This window comes from Lithobates pipiens, unplaced genomic scaffold (assembly GCF_037356315.1).
Source record: "Lithobates pipiens isolate NorthernLeopardFrog02 unplaced genomic scaffold, aLitPip1_a1.2 Scaffold_19, whole genome shotgun sequence".
Classification (NCBI taxonomy): Eukaryota; Metazoa; Chordata; class Amphibia; order Anura; family Ranidae; genus Lithobates; species Lithobates pipiens.
The window spans coordinates 495,135,417-495,156,313 of NW_027507764.1; the positions used below are offsets into that span (position 1 = coordinate 495,135,417).

The 20,897-nt window shown below is 39.1% G+C and overlaps 1 protein-coding gene across 1 annotated transcript in view; it reads right to left on the minus strand.

Moving 5' to 3' along the window:
* Positions 1-20,897, minus strand: part of TRIQK (triple QxxK/R motif containing) — a 188,229-nt gene that overhangs the window by 119,239 nt on the left and 48,093 nt on the right. The window contains exon 2 of the mRNA XM_077493022.1: positions 2,458-2,527. Within this exon, the coding sequence (XP_077349148.1) occupies positions 2,458-2,518 (61 nt within the window). The 5' untranslated portion in view covers positions 2,519-2,527. The remainder of the gene's footprint in view (positions 1-2,457; positions 2,528-20,897) is intronic.

Below are 20,897 nucleotides of genomic sequence, written 5' to 3' on the forward strand. Positions count from 1 at the left end.
TCTGTGAACAGATAGAAATCTCTTGTGGGGCCTCGTGTTTTCTTCCCAGCCTGGAGAGAATTGTTTGAAGATTTAGGCAAGACTGCAGGTGACATAAATAAGAGATTTGAATGTGGAAAAATTACTGCATAACCCTTTTATATTCATGAATGTGCCTTTCACAAGACGCTTTCATGTATGGAGCTCGCGAGTCAAGGAAAGAAAGAAATATGTACATTTTTTATTTAGCTTTAAAGGGAATATCTTTAAATGTTGGAGTTACTTTCAAGCATGTGAAATATGTACTTTATTTTTATTACTGACATCTGATTCTTGTGTCATTTCCTCATGGTTATTTTAAATATGAACTGGTAGGAAATGGGCAAATACAGTGTAATCAAAACCCAGTCATCCATATTGTTTTCCAGTGGCTGGTAAAATACCAGGCTACCTGGAAACAATGGGGTTGATTTACTAAAAGGGAAATAGTGTGTTCACTTTGCAAGGGAATTTGCCCCAGAGCTTAGTGAACGTGGTGAAATTTAACTTTGCAAAGAATACTCAATCACAGGGAATTGCAGTACCCAATGCAGGGAAAATAAATATCAGAATGTTTGCTAATACGTGATTATAGATAGGACAGCACAGTGGCGAGCACTTGCGCCTAGCATCACTAGTGCTGTCGATTCGATTACCAACCACGACCCTACCTGCTTGGAGTTTGCATCTTCTCGCTGCGGCTGCGTGGGGTTTCCCCCGGGTACTCCGGTTTCTTCCCACACTCCAAAGACATGCTGGGAGGTTAATTGGCTCCTGTCTAAAACTGGCCCTGGTATATACAAGTATGAATGTGAGTTAGGGGCCTTAGGATTGGAAGTTCCTTGAGGGTAGGGACTGATGCCAAGGTACAATATATATCTAAAGCACTTCTTAAATTGACAGCGCTATACAAGTACCTGTAATAAATAAATATTGATGGAAGTCAAAGCTCTGGGAAAAATCCCCTTACAAAGTACAACCTAATTGCCTTTAGTAAATGAACCTCAATATTGTATTTTAGAGCACTATGATTAAAACTGTCCACATACTTATCACAGACATTGTAGCTTCCAGATACCTTTACCATGCTTTATGCATTAATATCACACAGGCAGATTTTAGAATACTAAAACAGACTTATTGTAAAATGAGATCCACAAAAAAGGAAAAGGAAGGCGGAAGCAAACCCTGGAAGCTTTGCTTGCGAAAAAAATAAGGAAGGCAAACGGCAGACGACTAGACTTCATTGTGGTAATCTCCTTGCATCTGATCTTTTCCCATTATGGACTTCCAATGCCTTGTCCTGCACATTGTCTTGGTTTTAAGACAATAATCTAGCTATAGGCAGGGCTTTGCTTCCTCATTTCAGAATCTTTAGCAAGGATAAGTGAGCAGCACAGTTTAGAGTTACAGAAGAGGCTCTAATGTTCGTGGTGATGCCTCACGTGTGGTGTGAATACCATTTACATATGGAGGGGTGGGGGGGAGGTGCTTACATTTTTTTTTCTCTTTTATTTTTACACCGTCCCTTTAACTTTTTTTTTGTTGATCACTTTTATTCCCATTATAAGGAATGTAAACATCCCTTGTAACAGAAATAAGGATCCTCTTTATGAAGAGATCTGGGACTAGCCGGGAGCACCGTCAGATCATCTCTTGGGGCGAACTGGCGGAAACAGTAAGCCCAAGAAACACCAGCGAGCGCGGGGGGCAACATAGAAGCATGAATAGCAGCCAGATCTTTAAGACCCATCTATGGTCAACATTTTAAATCCTTTTAACCAAAATGATCTTGACGTTTGTAAATGTACTTTACACACATTTACTCCATTGAATTATGTGACAGTATTCACTATGCCCTTTAAACAGGTACTGCTGTGTTACAGAATCCACAAAGCTTACCTACTGGATGGAGTCAGTACAGGAATCACAGCTTGCAGGCAGCAAGGTACCATGGGGAAGGTAGTCCTTAGAAATTAAACAGCAGAGGAGGAGCTGCAAAGCCTGCTGGGAGGAGGCCGAGGAAGTTGTGGAAAAAGATGACCAGCAGACAGGCAGAACTCACAACATAAAAAGGAGATTTTTCTAGTAAGCTTATACTGAAATGTCAAATATAACTGCAGTTTGTATTAAAAATTACAAAGCTGATATAATGAAAACGTTTGTGTGACCATATGACACAGGATTGTGGACATGAGTTTAGCTCTCCATCAGTAATCAACTACTGAGCCACTTAGCTATGCATACAATTAAACATAGAGGCAAAACACTTAAAAAAAAAAAAAAAAAAAAAAATAAGAGAAGCCCTCGTTATTTAGGTAACAAAATGCAATTTAGGCTGAATTCTTTTTTTGAGTGTTAAGAAATGCTAGAATATAGTACACAGGATATGAACACACTGTTATATTGACATTAAATTATTGATAAAAGCCTACCCACCTATCTGTTTACGATATTGATCGACTGGTGTTTTTGTAGCTGAAGCATCTTTCTTGCCCATTTCTCTTCTCTGCAGTAAGAGGAAGAAAAATGAATGTCAGTATAATACACAAGAGACTCAGATGCATTTAAATACATTTGGAAACCCAGCAGAAACAATATCCTTGTATCTCAAATACCCAGTAGATATAGTCTTATATTTAAAATATAAAGCTGTTCTCTATGCTTTCTATGTTCTCTATGGGGGTGTTGGTTAGGTAAGGAAGTTTGTAATTTGAGTTGTAGAAAAGCGGCAAACCTTAGGCTACGCAAGGCGAGTGGTGTCTCTCACCACACTCATGCCATATCTTCTGTTTTGCCTTTAACCGGCCCAGCACTTTTTACAATTAAGCCGTAGATTGGCAGATAGCACAGAGCAGGAAGGTCCCATGATGTCACTGCACACACCCAGGTCCATTTAAAACCCAAGTGGCAAAACTAGAGACACAGACTGGTAAGGAGACTAGCACAGTGGCAGCTGGGAGCGAGTCCAGCTGCAGAAGATGGGGTGTGCCCCAGGGGTGTAGGCACATTTTTGCATCTTTGTCCTGGGTACTGGATAACCTTGTCTTGGCACTGAAGCTATTGGAAAGAAAAAATCTAATCCAATGTATTTTGCTCAGCAGGCCACACATACAGGAATATCTTTTACCCTGTACAAAGACAAATCTGATATTTTTTATTCACCAAATAATCACAAAGCAGAAATTACAGTAATCTATTCCTTCTAACAATGCCATGTCTTTTTACTTTTACATTGGTATCCAGACAGACTTCAGACCTAATCTTTATCTTTATATGAAGTGCATGCATGATCAACAGGATTTTTTGACTGTCTGTTCAATTTGAGAGATCTTTTGTATCACTACAAATTCTAGAAAAAACGGGAATAAAAAAATCAATAAAAAAAAATCACTTCAACCTGAAGGAAGCCCACACTCAGAAATTTGTTACCAGAACAGGCACCCCCAAAAGTAAAAAATATCCTTAACCCCTGTTCCAGAGACAACTTAAGAAAAAAAAAAATGTTTTCCCTCATTTTTAGTCGCTATGACAATGGTTATCAGGCCAAATCAAAAAGGTTAATCTCCCCAACTGATAAACTGCAATGAAGATGTAACAAAAGGTTTAATGGCTTAACCATTTTATATATATATATATATATATATATATATATATATATATATATATATATATATATATATATATATATATATATATAAAATCATAATATTTTTATAAATACACACACACATATATATACATATACACACACACACACACACACACACACATTTTTTTTGTTTACAGATACAGTTTCAGAACCCGCATAGACAAATAACGATGTTTCAGCAACGTGAAGGTCTGCATTCTGCCAACTTAGTAATAACGGGCTCTAAAATAAAGGATTTTTTTTTAAACATGCTGGACATCTTCATTGACTGATAAATCTTAACTGCATAGACTTGGTCCACCTCTAAAAAAAAAATATCAGCACTTCACATACAATAATTTGCTTACATTTACAGTAAATAACTGAATAAAACCTGAATTTCTCTCATTTAAGTTAAGTCTTATTTAATAACCTGCTAACAATAACTAAAATATAATACCGGTAATTGTATTTGTTGTAAATGAATAAAATGTTTAACTGGAAACTTTCCCTTCTTTTAAAGGATAAAATATGAGGCAATTGTATCTAATGGCATTAAAAAATAGCACTGATGTGAACATAATTGTAACACAGTACAGCATGAGGTTAAATAAGGAGGATTTGAGTAGCTCTTCTGAGATTCAGACGATTGCTCATGTTGCCTGCTGTATAATCCCATTAACTGCCACTGGCTTTGCCCGATAACCATTTATTACAAAATGTAGCTACTGAAAGATCCGTAGACTGTAATTTTAGTCCTGCCAATAAAACGCTTCCAAGTGGGTGATGACAGTATTCCTTCTGTTATTATATTTTTAATGTATATCTGTTACACCACTACTTAACCCAAAATCAGCAGCCTTATTCACCGGCAGCCATCACGCTGTCAGGATCTAAGACATCTGACACTAATAAAATGCTGTGACTTTTCTTTGTTCTTAAAAGCTACGTAGTAATCATTATTCATTTTTATAGCTCAGACGGTAAGATAAAAAAAAAAAAAAAAAAAAAAAATGAAAATCCCCCAAAAGATTCCAACCGAGACATTAGCGCGTACAGCTACAATGCCTAATAAGCCAGCTATCTGCATAAAAGATCAGTCACACTTTGCCATGATAGATGGATGAACAGAGCCTAGATTAGCCTGTACAAAATCAAGACTGTTTTCACAATGCCCATCTTTAGGGAACATTGCTCATCACCTAACCTCAGAAAGAATATGCACATCCCTTAGGAGAAGGCTTGTCGCTGAAACTTAAACTGGAATATGGATTAGACGAGATGATGTTTATTACTTATTAATCTTTCTGTGGCTGTGAATTACAGTTGTATATTAATACTTCAAAAGAAGAGAGGTCTGACATTATTTTTGATCTATTATGAATAATCAGTTTTTTTAATATACTGTTCTGCATACTTTTCCTGGTAATTGCAAGAAAAATAAAAAAAAAGGAGTAAAGCTTACCATTTGTATATGGTTTCAAAAAACTGAAAATGACATGGTAAACAAACAAAAATACAATGAACATTTTCCTTTTTTTTTTCTTCAAAAAAATGTTGCTATTTGTGTTCATAACATATCACCAGAATGAACAGATTGGATATTACTCTTAAGTGGGTGGCAAAATATATTATCTAAAGCACTACAATATTTCCAATTTTTCAATTGAAAAAGGTGCTTTCTTTTTTATTATTATTTTAAATCCTTGCAAATAAAATAATACAGGAAAGCTTGATTTAAATGTATTAAATACAAGTAAATGAACAAAAAAAAAAAAAAAAAATTATATATATATATATATATATATATATATATATATATATATATATAGATATAGATATTACACACACACACACACACACATATATATATATACATACACACACCAAATAATGCAACATCATATATTGCAGCTATAGCAGTTCTTGTATGCCAACCTTTATTGAACTGATATAGATATATAGACAAGAAAAACAAACACTCACACCAGTCTGCTGTAACTTGAAATCAATGTTGAACAAAATCAGCAAAAATCCTGTCAACAAGAAACCTCTGCTTAAAATATAAATAGAGATGCAGTGTGAAAATATTATATTATACACACACACACACACACACACACACACACACACTTGCTATAAACTTGTGGCCATGTTGAATTGTAAATCTGTAAACTTGCTGTACATTTTCACTGGCAAGTTGTACACTTGCAGAGCACTTGAAGCAGAAGTTCTAGTTGACACTAGGAATGAGCTTCGAGTTCGAGTCAAACTCATGTTCGACTTGAACGCTGCCTGTGTAATATCTTTTATAGTTTACCAAAGAGTTGAGTTATATAATGTTTTTTACATTAAGATTAAAAAAAAAGCTTCCCCCCCCCCCCCCCTAAAAATGTGTTTTAAAAACCGTTATGCAAATACAGCGTGACATAAAAAAAACAAAAAAAAAAACAAAAAAAAACACAAACAACAACATCCAGCAAATGAATCTCTAGGACCTCTGCTTTAAAAAAAAAAAAAAAAAAAATACAGTTTGGGGGTTCTGAATAATTTTCTAGCACAAAAATATATTTTTTTTTTTACATGTAACCACACGTAAACAAAAAGTGCTGGAAAAGATCTGGGGGTCAAGTGGTTAATCACCACTGTTTTTTTTATGGTTTGCTATAAAAATTAAAAAATACTGACATTTTTGAAGAGAAAAAAAATAAAAATAATAATAATAATTCTTAGTTATAAAATTTTGCAAAACAATCTCTCTCTTTAGGCCAAAATGTATTATGCCACATTTGGTAGTAATAATCCTAAATAGGTGTATATTATTTAAGCTGTGTGAAAGTCTAGAGAGTCTACATACACATAATAAATAAATATATTATATATATACACACACACACACACACACACACACACACACACACACATACATATACACATATATACATATATACATACATACATACACACACATATACATACACACTTGAACCAGAGTGATGAGAAGAGTATGGAGACGGAAAGGAACTGCTCATCATCCAAAGCATACCATCTCATCAGTGAAGCATGGTGGTGGTAGTGTCATGGCGTGGGCATGTATGGCTGCCAATGGAACTGGTTCTCTTGTATTTATCGATGATGTGACTGCTGACAAAAGCAGCAGAATGAATTTTGAAATGTTTCGTGCATTATTATCTGCTCATATTCAGCAAACTGCTTCAGAACTCATTGGACAGCGCTTCACAGTGCAGATGGATAATCACCCAAAGTATACTGCGAAAGAAACCAAAGAGTTTAAGGGAAAGAAGTGGAATATTATGCAATGGCCAAGTCAATCGCCTGATCTAAATCCTATTGAGCATGCATTTCACTTGCTGAAGACAAAACTGAAGGAAAAATTCCCTAAGAACAAGCAGGAACTGAAGACAGTTGCAGTAGAGGCTTGGCAGAGCATCATCAGGGATGAAACCCAGCGTCTGGTAAAGTCTATGCGTTCCCGACTTCAGGCTGCAATTGACTGCAAAGGATTTGCAACCAAGTATTAAAAAGGGAAAGTTTGATGGATGATTGTTAATCTGTCCCATTACTTTAGGTCCCTTAAAAAGTGGGAGGCACATATACAAACTGTTGTAATCCTTGCACTTTGTCTGTCGGAATTCTCTACAAACAATCGGAAAAAGTCAGATCGGATTTTTTGTCTGAAAATTTTAGATCCTGCTCTCAAATTTTTTGCCAGAAAAACTCCGATAGAGCCCACACACGATCAAATTTTCCAACAATATAATCCGATAGGACCTTTTCCGTCGGAATTTCCGACCGTGTGTACAGGGCATAACAATTGTGACTGCATTATTGGCCAGTATAGACAGAAAATCAATGGTCTACTGCTTTCACCGCAAGAAACCCTAGAATCCACTGGAGAAACCCAGAGAAAAACTGGTTTGAGACCACAATTGGATCTTGGATTGTTGATGAACATCTGTATGCAAGGTAAGCATCTAAAATTGAGAAAACCAAATCAAGTTGCTTAATTATAGGCAACCATGGAAAAGTCAAATCTTGGCAAATTCAACAGGGACCAGGCGAGATTCAAACCACGTATGGGCAGGCTGTCTGATTTTTCTTGTGATTATGGACAGCGGCTATAGCCATTACCAATAATCACTGTGTGCTCTCCCAGCTGGGACAGCTAGCCCTGCAGGGAGAACACAATGGCTCCGCAGAAGGGATTACCCCATCAACACTGACTGTGTTGATAAGGAAATAAAGAGATTTTCCTTCCTGCAACACATGGTTACAGGAAAGAAAATCATTCAGTCTAGGGCCAGCTTATGTTTTGTGCCACATTTCATCACCATTGCATTCTATAGATAAAACCAAGTGTAGTAAAAAAGCAGGCCATAGATGATTTGAATCTTGGTGCAGCAAGGATCAATCAACTTTGGTGCAACCAGCCTGTTTTATTTTACACGCAATTATAGCTAGTGGCTATTAAAGCCACTAGAAGTAATCACCGTGTTCTCCTGGCGGGGACAGAGGTTCAAGCAAGCAGCGCAACCCTTCTCAGTAGCAGTGGCAGCAGTAAACTCTCACAGCGCTGGAAGACAGACTCTCAGAACAGTATCTGGCAGCTTTAAAAAAAATGCAACATATTGTGGGAATAGAATAGAAAGACACCTTTCACACTGAAGACCGCACCAAGCTAGTGGTAAATCAACGCTCGTTTCAACCCAAAGAAGGGTTTAAAAGGGGTTTAAAAGTGCCCGACAAGCACCGCTGCCAAAACACTTTGCAGGTGCTTCGACAGGGCTGCTTGCAGGACTTTTTATTCTGACCTACACGTGCACCACCCCAATGTGAAAGCACTAAGGCTTTCACACTGGGGAGGCATGGGAGGCAGTTTACAGGTGCTATTTTTAGCACTAAAATGCCTGTAACACACCTTCAGTGTGATAGGGGTCTTAGAGTTTTATGATTGGTGGAAAAGGCAGTAGGGGTGCAGGCGAGCGCACAACTCTTCTCAGCAGTCATGGTGGCTGAGGGTAACTCACAGCGCCAGAAAACAGATGCTCAGGACAGAATCTGGGGGATCTGAGGCACAGCAGGGAAGATTCTCCCTCTCCACACCCCCCCCTCCCCCTAAGCTTTAAAACATTATAAACACCTTGATATGATTATCTACAGTGCCTTGGCTTTTTACCTATTTTGTTATATTATAGCCTTTGCTTCAATGTTTTTTTAATCTGAACTATATGTGATGGATCAGAACACAATAGTATAAATTGGGGAAGTAAAATTAGAAAAATAATAAGCTGTACGCGCCATAGAGTTGGGCTTTCTGGCAGAGTGGCCAGAAGAAAGCCAATACTTTCAGTAAAAAACAAAATGGCACGTTTTGCAAAAAGGCATGTGGGAGACTCCCAAAATGTATGGAGGAAGGTGCTCTGGTCTGATGAGACTAAAATTTTACTTTTTGGCCATCAAAGAAAACACTGTCTGGTGCAAACCTAACACATCATATCACCCAAAGAACGCCATCCCCACAGTGAAACATGGTGGTGGCAGCATCATGCTATGGGGATGTTTTTCAGCAGTCGGGATTGGGAAACAGGTCAGGGTTGAGGGAAAGATAGATGGTGCTAAATACAGGGATATTCTTGAGCAAAACCTGTACCACTCTGGGGTCCTTGTCCTGCTGGAAGGTGAACCTCCATCCTAGCCTCAAATCACACACAAACACACTGCTAAAGCAACAGTTGAGTGGTTTAAAAGGGAAACAATGTAAATGTGTTGGAACGGCCTAGTCAAAGCCCAGACCTCGACCCAACAGAAAATCTGTGGTCAGACTTAAAGATTGTTGTTCACAAGCGCAAACCATCCAACTTGAAGGCACTGGAGCAGTTTTTGCAAGGAGGATTGGGCAAAAATACCAGTGGTAAGATGTGGCTAATAGAGACTTATCCAAAGCAACTTGGAGCTGCAATAGCCACAAAAGGTGGCTCTACAAAGTATGGACTTTAGGGGGGGTGAATAGTTATGCACATTGACTTTTTCTGCTATTTTGTCCAATTTGTTGTTTGCTTCACAATAATTTTTTTTTTTAAAACACAACATCTTCAAAGTTGTGGGCATGCTCTGTAAAACTAAATTATGCAAATTCTCAAACAATCCATGTTAATTCCATGTTGTCAGGCAACAAAACAAAAAATGCCAAGGGGAGTGAATACTTTTGCAAGGCACTGTAGCTGATCAGATTTGCGTACAGATATGAAAAAGATCACCGACTGCCTTAAATGATGCTGTAACTTAATTGTGATTGTTCCCAGCTGATAACTGTTCTGTTTTTAAGAAGTTAATTTCATAACACCATAAAAATGCTGAAATAAATTATATCACTTTACACATGCTAATAAAATGATTAGCTTTTTTTTATCCCATAAGTCACTTTTTGGTCTCCTGATGGTAGCAGAAATTGCACTGTAAATGTCTGTGGCCAACAGGGATTCTGTGAGCCGAGTTCTGCCTTGACAGGGAAAGGTTTTTCATACCTTTTATGCTTGTTCAATGTTCTAGCATATAATGTTATTACTATTTGGGTTGGGGGTGGGGGGACTAGAATATCCACTTTCTAACTAGGTAACAGAACTGGCCTAATATGTTCCTCTTTTTATATTGAATACAGGAGAATGCTAGTGATAAAGGATAATGCAATTACATAGCTAGGCCAGCATAGAAAGAGCACTGGATAGAGGGGGCTGGAAGCAGCAAGACCACGGAGAGAAAATCTGTATATTAATTGTAGATTTATGGGTCTACAAAAAAGGTATAGATCAGGTATGACAGGGCAACTTTGCTTTTTTCAAATGCAAGTCCAGCTTATCGGATGATTAATCCAAAATGAAGTGTTTCACCTGCAGTTGAGTTTCTACTGAATTCTTGAGTATAGGTCATTTGTCCTTAGAATTCGGTCTTTGAAAGGCATTTTGCAATTTGTGATATGTGAATACATACAAGTCAAAGTTGAGAAAGAGCATGCCTACTAAACAGTACACAAGTGGTTAGGTCCCTCAGGTAGGGCAAGATATAAGTGATATAACTCTCAGGTCACCATTCTCATACTAGTCTAAAAGAGTGGTTCTCAATCTAGGCACCCTTTAGCACTACCTTTCAGAAAACTCTCCTGGCACCAATTCTGCCCCCCTCCCCTGTAGAATAGAAACGTCTCAAAGCACAAAGGTCTGTTACCCTTCCCCAATTATGTCCCCAATACAATCCCCCCCTCTTTCCAAAACTTGCTGGAAACTAGCTACATGAGTAATGAAGAGGAGGAGAGAGCTGGGAGGAGGTGTGGGCTGTGCTCTCTCCCACCACTCCTTCAGCTCCTCTGTCTGGAGACAAAGGATGAGACAGAACGCTCTCAGATCAGACTTGGCAATGTTTGATTATCACCACTACACACATTGCTGCCAGAACATAAGCAGTCTGGGGAGGACATAGGAGGTGGTAATCAAACCCTGTACAATCCTTTTCAGCTCTCTCCTTCTCTCTGCTGCGGTCTCTACTCCTGTTGGGAAATCAGAAAGATGTGCAGGCGCCCAACGTTTTCTTAGCAACTGATGAGGTCGGTTGGTAGGATGAAAGTGGGTGTCCCACACGCAGAATGCTCTCAGGTTGGACTGTACAGGGTTGGGGCAGTTTGTCCTTTTGGCACAGCACCCGTGAATTTTTCATGGCACCCCACTTGAGAAGCACTGGTCTAAAACAATCACATCTAATAAGGGAGTGTAAGAGTGAAATGCAGAATGTTCAGCAAGGCACAAATTGCTAAATCCACAAGTAAGGGTAGGTTTTACACATGCAGCAAGGACTGCTGTGCCTCTGAAAAGTGATCCGTTTATGTCTAATTCAATACATATTGGACATAAATAAATCTAAATAAGGAGTTTTTAAAAGCTGAACAAGACAAAAAGATATTTATAATGCAATACCAACAGAATAGGATAACCACAGTTTTGCAAACAGCTAATAAATCAAGCAAGGAGTTTTACCAAACACATAAAATGACAGAAATCAATGTTTCTTCTGCCTCTGAGACTTCAATGTATCAGCAACCTGGGCCCCAGGTTGAGAATCAGTCATTTCATTCTACTTCCCATTTTCGACATACTTGCACACCTTTGGTCTTCATTTACTTTTATGAGCTTGCAATCAATTGGAATTTAAGGTCAGCAGGCTAAAAGGTCAGGAACCTCAAATGTTAAGAACAGCTGAGTCCTTCTGAGCAATGGGAATGGAAACCGCTAGAATACATGAAAACAAATGAAAATGAAAACAAGGGAAATGTGCTCTTTAACAGCAGAGGCCCCTGTTTCTAAAATAAAATAATTTAGCAGACACCTCAACATTAGTGGCAAACTGGAAACCGTAGTATGGTATATAGCTTACATGCTAATATATTAAATATATGTAGTTACATAGTTGGTCCGGTTGAATAAAAGCCACCATCTAGTTCAACCAAGAAAAAAAAAAAAAAAAAAAAAAACTAATCCAGTCACCACATCCGATTGGTAAGCTGCGATATATTACATTTTTGCTTTTGGGTTTAAAACTGCTTTAAAGACTCAAGCATCTTCCCGACTATAGAAGTTAAACTAACTGGTCTGTAATTACTTGGCAAGATCTTGACAGAGCTCAACTCCAAGGACATGTGAGTGTAAGCCATCTGGTCCAAGCGCTTCATTCATCTTTATTTTGTCTAAAAGCTTCTGGACCACATCAACTCTTAGCCGTTGTCACAACTATCCTTATTAAGGGCTTGAGCTCCCCTGTTTTCCTTTATATACACACAGACCTGAAGAAAAATTTAATAAAATGTGCCTTCTCCTTGTCCCCAGTCACAAACTCAAAATGATCTTGTAAAGGGCCTACATTCTCGTACCTGACCATTTTTAAGATTAATTTATTTTGCAACCTGTTCATTTAGAATGATTGCATTTCCCTTTTACATAAAAAATATGTTTTATATATTAAAAAAATTTTTGTGACAGTAATAAAAGTGAGCAAGAAAAACCTGTATTAAAAAAAAAAAAGGAGGAGATTTAGGCAAGTTACTCTGTCCCTAATGCTCTGCCTTTTGAAGCAAGTCACAGCTTCCAATAGTGGAAGCTGGCTTAGGGCCAAGTTTGCCTTCTCACTGACTCCAGGTAATCTTAGGAGAGAAGTACAGTATGGGTTTAGGGGTTTTTCCTCAACCATACTTACCTAGGTGGATGCAGCATCAGTCTGATGCTGCATCTGTCCCTCGGCGCCTCTACACTGAGAATCGAGCCATCGAACATCGCCGATGGCTCAGTTCTCATAGCTCCCCAAGCAGAGAGCTGCTGACTGTCAATCAGCAGCTCTCCGCTCTTCTCCTCCATGCTCACTGGAGTGCTAAGCTGTAAAGGGGTGGGGAGCAGCTGTCTCAGGTGTCAGTCCAGGCACCTGGCGAATCCAAGACTTTGTCACGATGATGCAGTGCCTGGACTGATAGCCAAGACGTCAGGCCACTCTCTGCTGAAAATAGGTCACAGGTCACAAATTGCACTCATGTGACCCATAGCAGAAGCCCAGCCAAACGAGCTTTGGCTGGACTTCTCCTTTAACCACTTGCCGACCACCCCACAGCAGTTTTACTGCTACAGTGCAGCCACGCAGGATCACACACACACACGATCCTGCACTTCTGGCAAATGGGCATGAGTGTGCGCCGCCAGTGGCTCGCTCCCGCTGTAATTCTACACATCGGGAGCTGATCAGCAGGTTCCGCGATGTGTGCCGGCACCCACTGATCGTTTTGTAAACGGGCAAAACAGCAATCTGCCTATGTAAACAAGGCAGATTGCCGTTCTGTCACTACAGAAGGTATGGGCCCTGTGTTCCTGTAAAGCGGGAATACAATCCATGCCTTTCACTAGTAGAAGCACCTCTTCCACTACACTGAAACACTAGCTAGGCACACAGCTAACCCCTTCCCAGCCAGTGTCATTAGTACAGTGTCCGTGCATATTTTTAGCACTTAATCACTAATAATGTCACTGATCCACAAAAAAAATGTCCGTGTCCAATTTGTCTGCCGCAAAATCGCAGTCCCCCTATAAGTTGCTGATCACCATCACTAGTAGAAAAAATAAATCCATGAATTTATCATATAGTTTGTAGAGGCTATAACGTTTGCACAAACCAATCAATATATGCTTATTAGGATTTATTTTACCAAAACTATGTAGTAGAATACATATTGGCCTAAATTGATGAAGAAATTAGATTTTTTTTTTTATTGGATGGGCTTTTATAGCAGAAAGTAAAAAAAAAAAAAAAAAAAAATGTTTTTTTTTTCTACAGAAGGCTGGAAAGAATTGCACCCACAATCCGTAGATCATGGGTGCAATGTGGGCGCCTGCAGACATGTTTTTTGGCTTTTAGCCAAACCTCTCTATGGGTTTTCTGTTTGAAAGCCAAAGTGACATCGGTAGACTACAGGAGCACTCATCGCCCCCACAGCCCACTGAAACTACAACTCCACCTGCCATGGCAGAAGAAATGGGGTACATATCCTCCAACTGACACCAATGATTAAACACAAATTACTCCCACTGAAACAAAAAAATTGGAGTTTTCCCCACTGATGTCGGGACCTTTTCTACTCCCAATGGCCACAGTCTGCCCCCCTAAAGTTTGAAGGATAGTAAACTGGCCCTTTGTTAAGAAAGTTTGGAGACCCTTCTCTATATGACTGCATTTGTTATGTAATAATCCAGTATAAAGGATAAGTATTGGGTTTAATCAATCAACTTTCGAATATTGCATTCATCATGGCCCATGTAATTTGGGGCTTGGAAGGAACATAGCCAAAAGGTGTCCCTTCTTCCTCATCTTAGCCCTTGTACACACGGTCGGACATTCCAATGGACAATTGTCGGAAATTCTGACAGTGTGTGGGCTCCATCGGACTGTTTCCGTCGGAGTATCCGACGGACCAAGTTTTCCAGCTGGGATATAAAATTTTCCGACAACATGATCCGATCGGACTTTGTCCGATCATGTGTAGAGAATTCCGATCAGACAAAGTGCCAAGCATGCTCAGATAAAATTCCCAGACCAAAGCTATTGGCTACTAGCCTGAACGTAGTCCCGTCCTAACGAAATAACGTCATCATGTTAAGTACGATAGGATTTTCTGACAACTTTGTCTGACTGTGTGTATGCAACAGTTTCGGACAAAATCCGATGGATTTGGTTGTCGGAATGTCCGACCGTGTGTACAAGGGCTTAGACATTTGGCAGTTATATATAGGAGCCTGCCTTTGAAAGCATTCATGATGTTTTTATTATAAACAAGGTGATACGGACAGTAAAACGAATTCAGACATTAAAAGATGGCGGTGATTTTCAAAAAGCAGTTTTTTTTGCAAATTCCAAAAATGCAGTATGCAATTTGCACCTCTGAAAACAAAAAGACTTGCTCTTGCTGGATTGCTCTGCTGATAAATATACAGTTGATCTTTGAAGATGGTGGAGGCTCACATGTACAAACTTCAGCACATTTATATTTTAAAGTGTCAGCGGCTGGAGTCTTCAAATGCTACTATGGGTCCTGGATGGACTTGTAAATTCATATTTAGGAGTATGATTGATGGCCCTAGTGTCTTGCCATTCACTCCAAGATATAACTGAAATGATTTCACTGGAGAGCGGTAGATGGGATGATATCTAAGGGATATGTCCACGAGCCTCTCTTCTTGTACACTTTCCAATCTATACAATGGACAGAATGGGATTTACTCACATTCTATACCAGTGACTGGATCTTTTCTTACCCTGGAATCAAAATCCCAGACACATAAACAAGGGAAAATATATAATCTAAAATATATAAACTTGCGCTGATGGTATAAAAAAATGGGTGGAAAGAAATGGGTGGGAAAAAAAAATGAATGTAGCTGCTATACACAAAATGCTAAACACTTGATCATAGTGACAAAATGTATAAATACAGCACTCACAAAGACCCATAACAGGTGTCAAAAAACATAGTCCATATAAAATGAACTAAATACAGTCCATATAAGACTAAAATGGTGCTTTACAACTAATGTGCAAAATTGAAGGGAATGCTTCACATCTGGTGTGCAAAAAGTGCAGAGGAAAAAAAAATGTTGCAGAAATTTTTTTTTCAGGCGTACCAAGACACCCCCACATGTGTCCCCACTCACCAAATCACAAGGACACCCAGCTTTTCAATCTTACTTTTGTAAGTATACCCTTTAAGCGCCATACATTTTTCCCAATCGCCTCCGCAACTACAGATGGCTCCGGTAAGCGGCGGAGGGCGTGGGAGAGATACCACCATTATCGTAATCCACCACAGAGACCACCATTATCGTAAACATGCCCGGGCGCCTGAAGAGATGGATACCTCGGTTGTGGCAGCAGCTGCTGCTGTTACTGAGATATCCCTCTTCAAAAAAGGGACGTACATCATTGTGCGCTGGTCGTGAAGTGGTCAATGGCTGTGTGTTGAGTCATTTTGAGAGGACAGCAAATCTACACGGTTATACAAGCTGTACACTCACTACATTACATTGTAGCAAAGTGTCATTTCTTCAGTGTTGCCAAATGAAAAGATAATAAACGTGTGGTGTTTTACAATGTAAAAATATTTCCAAAAACGCGGAGTGTAATCACTTTTGTGAGAGATAGAGAGCGCTTTCACGCACATACACGCACACACACGCACACACACACAATGTGCGATTCTGCACAGAATGGCCGCCCAGTAGCAGTAAATCTGCTAAAGGGTAGTTGGCAAGCGGTTAAAGAATGATCACTGAAAACTTTTTTTTGTGTCCGATTTTCTCATGGTGTGTACTAAGCTTTACACATGTCAAAGTTGAAAAACTGGATATGGGCGTTAAGGTTTGTTTTGACTCTGGAAGTGAAGGGGTTAAATTTGAAGTTATTCCTTCACAAAGATCACAACAGACTGTAGAGTAGTGTTTCAGAATGCGTTTGCCGATGGAATTTATTGTACTTCTGCTCCCAGGAGTCACAGGCATTGGCTACAGCCGTGGCCAGCAGCCTGTACAAATCAATGACAGATGCTGTGGCTGTATGCCTGTAACTGTACATCTGAGTGGTCACACACGTATAGGGATGGTCAATGTAGGGCTGTAAATGCACAGAACACCATGTACAGGATTTCTAGGCAATTCTCATATGGCCTTGTGTCATGACCACATTATCAATGGCCTGGAAAATGTCTTTGACATCGTTTACTTCCTGTGAGTCCAAATGTAATAATTGCCCATTGTGATTCCTTGTTCCAAATTCCTTGATTTCTGTTTCTGGAAAATAACATAAAACCTGATTGGCTGCTATCAGCAACAACACTTTTGTTTCACGTTTCCTCTCTCCAATTTTTATAAAAATATCAAAAGTGTGCAATGTAATGAGGTCACATGACATGCAGGTAATGCTGTACTTTCCTTGCAATAGTTTGATTATTAATCATTTTTGTGCTAATCCTGCACTGCTGATCAGTTCATCAATATGTTATGACTCTCCAGGGTTCCGGCTCCCTCACAAGCGAGAGGACATTGATTTCTATTACCCCAGGCATAATCTCCATGTAGAAACACTATCTGAACATGCCAGCTGAGCCCTTGACAGCCATAGAGGTAACGTGTGCAGTCTCTAGGGTGAGATTAATTAGCACTTCTCCAAGATCACATCCTCATCACAACTGTTGGCTGAACGGGCAGCTGCAGACATGGAAATGAAAATGATTAACCCGGAGGCACAAAAGGTATATGTGAAAGTCCCAGAGCTCCACTTAGTCCAGTCCAGCCTGGTGCATGCAGCACAGCCTATTAAATTAACCAGGGCACCATAGAACTAGAATCGAGCAGACCACAAATCCACATATACAAAGAGAGAGAGAGAGAGAGAGAGAAGCAGAGACACAAATGCATCAAATTAAATGCAATGCCTGAAATAAACATATTACTATAGATTACAATTCTATGGTTTTGCTGCTACTAATTATTATTGCTACACTTTTCCGTTTTTTTACATATTTGGACCTATTTTTAAGGGTTCATTTACACCAGATGTGCTGGAATACGCTGATCAAGAAATGCCAGCACATTTATTGTGCACTGCAAAAGTAATGTTTATACCAGTGCATTGTGCTGCATGAAAAAAAAAAAAAAAAGGAATTGCAGTGCATTTTATAATGCAACACAGCATTAAACCACTTGCTTACTGAGCACTTGTACCCCCCTCCTGCCAAGCAAATTTCCAGCTTTAAGCACTCACATTTTGAATGACAATTGAGCAGTCATGCAACACTGTACCCAAATTTAATTTTTATCTTTTTTTTTTCACACAAATAGAGCTTTCTTTTGGTGGTATTTAATCACTGCTGTTTTATTTTTTATTTTTTGCTAAACAAAGACTAAAAATTTGGAAAAACAAAAATGATTTTCATAGCTTGTTATAAAATTTAGCAAATAAGTAATTTTTCTCCTTCACTGATGGGCACTGATGAGGTGGCATTGATCAAGAGGCACCGGTGGGAACCGATTAGCAGCACTGGTTGGCACTTAGGGGACTGATTACCAGCTGATTACCAGAGTTTTTCTTCATGCTGACAACCGCCCGGTAAGCAGCTTCTTTTTACTTCCCTAAGGCACATGGGGCGGTGCGAGAACAGGAGGATGTACATGGGCACCCTCCCAGCATTTCATGTCCACACAGTAGCTGAAGCTTCATCACAAATCTTTGTTTCCACGACAACCCAAAATTTTCACAAGCAAGGTGAAATCTTCTGAACAGGGACAATGCTATCCAAAAAAAAAGTGAAAATTATTTTTTTGGGCTGGAGTTACATTTAAAAATGTACCTGTTCTAACTTATACAAATTCAACTTAAAGTGGAGTTCCACACAAAAGTGAAACTTCTGCTTACACCCCCCCCCCCCCCCCCACACACACACAGATGCCACCATGCTTGAGAGGTCACTGTCCCCACTTCTGGTAAATGCCGTCATCCCTTGGAAGTTCGGCCCTCCCACTTCCTCCTCCACCAGGCCAATTAGAAAGCGCAGCGCGCTTTGCACGTGCGCAACAGGGAATCGTCTGTAAAGTCGAAAGGCTTCGCTGCCAATTTCCCTTAGTGGAGATGGCGGCGTCAGCACAGAAAGCGGATCCGAAGATCGGCTGGGGTGCAGACATTGCGGGCTCCCTGGACCGGTAAGTGTCCATATATTAAAAGTTAGCAGCTACAGTATTTACTGCCTTTATTTATTTTTTCCCAGGCTGGAACACCTCTAACAAACCTACAGACCCCATCTTGTTTGTAACCTGGGGACTGCTTGTATGCTGAACTTTGTTTACCAAATGTTGCCTTTGGAAAAATAAATGTAAAAAGGGTTATTATGGCAAATTTCAAATTCTTTTTTTTTTCTCCCCCCCATTATGACCAATGCTAAAAAAAAATAAAAATAAAAAAATATATATTACAAAAAATAAAAAAAAACACACACACACACACACACACACACACAAACAACCTCCTTCAGAAATTATTGAATAGAAAATACAACATTAGATAAATAGTTGCTACAAATTATATTCAACTAAAATTGATTTGACTGCATTAATGGATGTTAAGAATTTCAAGCGGAACAAAGCCTTATGTATTGTTGAAAAACTTCTCTCCCCAAGCTGTAGGAAATGCAGTGCCCCGTCCATACTCTCCATCTATGGTAAAGTAGAAAGGCTAAATAGCACAAGTACACAATGTATACACTCTGTGGCAAAATAGAAGTGCTTGGGATTGTTAAACCCCTGGCACAGTTCTTCATATATGGCTATGTTTAAGTATTGCGCCTAACTCCACATCATGATTTCCATGGGTACACATAAACATCCATTAAATAACCATGCTCGTGGAATCTAAAACAATCTAGATTTGTCTGCGGTTAAAAAAAAAAAAATTGAGACAAAGAGGTTTATGCCACATACATGAATGGACTTCTTTTGTAATAACGGAATTGTCTAATAGGACCTAAACATATACTGTGTACTTCTGAATAGAGTGTAAGGTTAGGTCGTATGGATCTGGGCAGTTTCAAAGTCACAAAACAAAAGAGATACAATTTCCTATTCCAGCCAGGCCTGTCTTATGTTTTATAAAGTAACACACATTATACAGTTTATATATACTTTAATGACCTGTTTGAGAAACAGCCATGACTGAAGAGCTCCATGAGGATACTACAATAACACAACTTACTCTGGAAAATAAAACATTTTAGAATGTTCTAAAAAGTTTAGTCCACGTTAATCACTGCCTTGCTGCACTGGGGTCCAGGGTTCAACTACTGCACTGTACACCATCTGCCTACATATTGTTCATTCTCTTTGGTTTCCTCTTTGTGTTTTCTCCAGTAACCTAAAAATATTCCCAATTTTGTCTGAAAATGGCCCCTATGTCACCCAAATTGGCCCTGGTGTGTGTTTATCTGTCAAGTACTGCAGAATTTCTGAGCAGTATAAAAAACTTGGCCGCATCAGCCCCGGAAGATTTTACCCCCTTCCTGACCAGAGCCCTTTTTGCGATTCGGCACTGCGTCGTTTTAATGGACAATTGCACGGCTGTGCGATGTTGCATCCAAACAAGATCGACATTCTTTTTTTCCCACAAATAGAGCTTTTTTGTGGTATTTGATCACTTCTGCGGTTTTTATTTTTTGTGCTATAAACAAAAAAAGCGTCAATTTTGAAAAAAATAATATATATATTTTTTACTATTTGCTATAATAAATATCCCCCTAAAATAACAATATTTTCCTCAGTTTAGGCCTATATGTATTCTACGTATTTTTGGCAAAAAAAAATATCACAATAAGCGTAAATTGATCAGTTTGCACAAAAGTTATAGCGTCTACAAAATAGTTTTATGGCATGTTTATTCGTTTTTTTTTTTTTTTTTTTTTTTTTTTTTACTAGTAATGGAGGCAATCTGCGATTTTTATCTGGACAGCAACATTATGGCGGACACGTGGGACAATTATGACACATTTTTGGGACCACTGGCATTTATACAGCGATCAGTACTATAAAAATGCATTGATTACTGTAAAAAATGTCACTGGCAGGGAAGGGGTTAACACTAGGGGGCGATCAAGGGGTTAATGGTGTTCCCT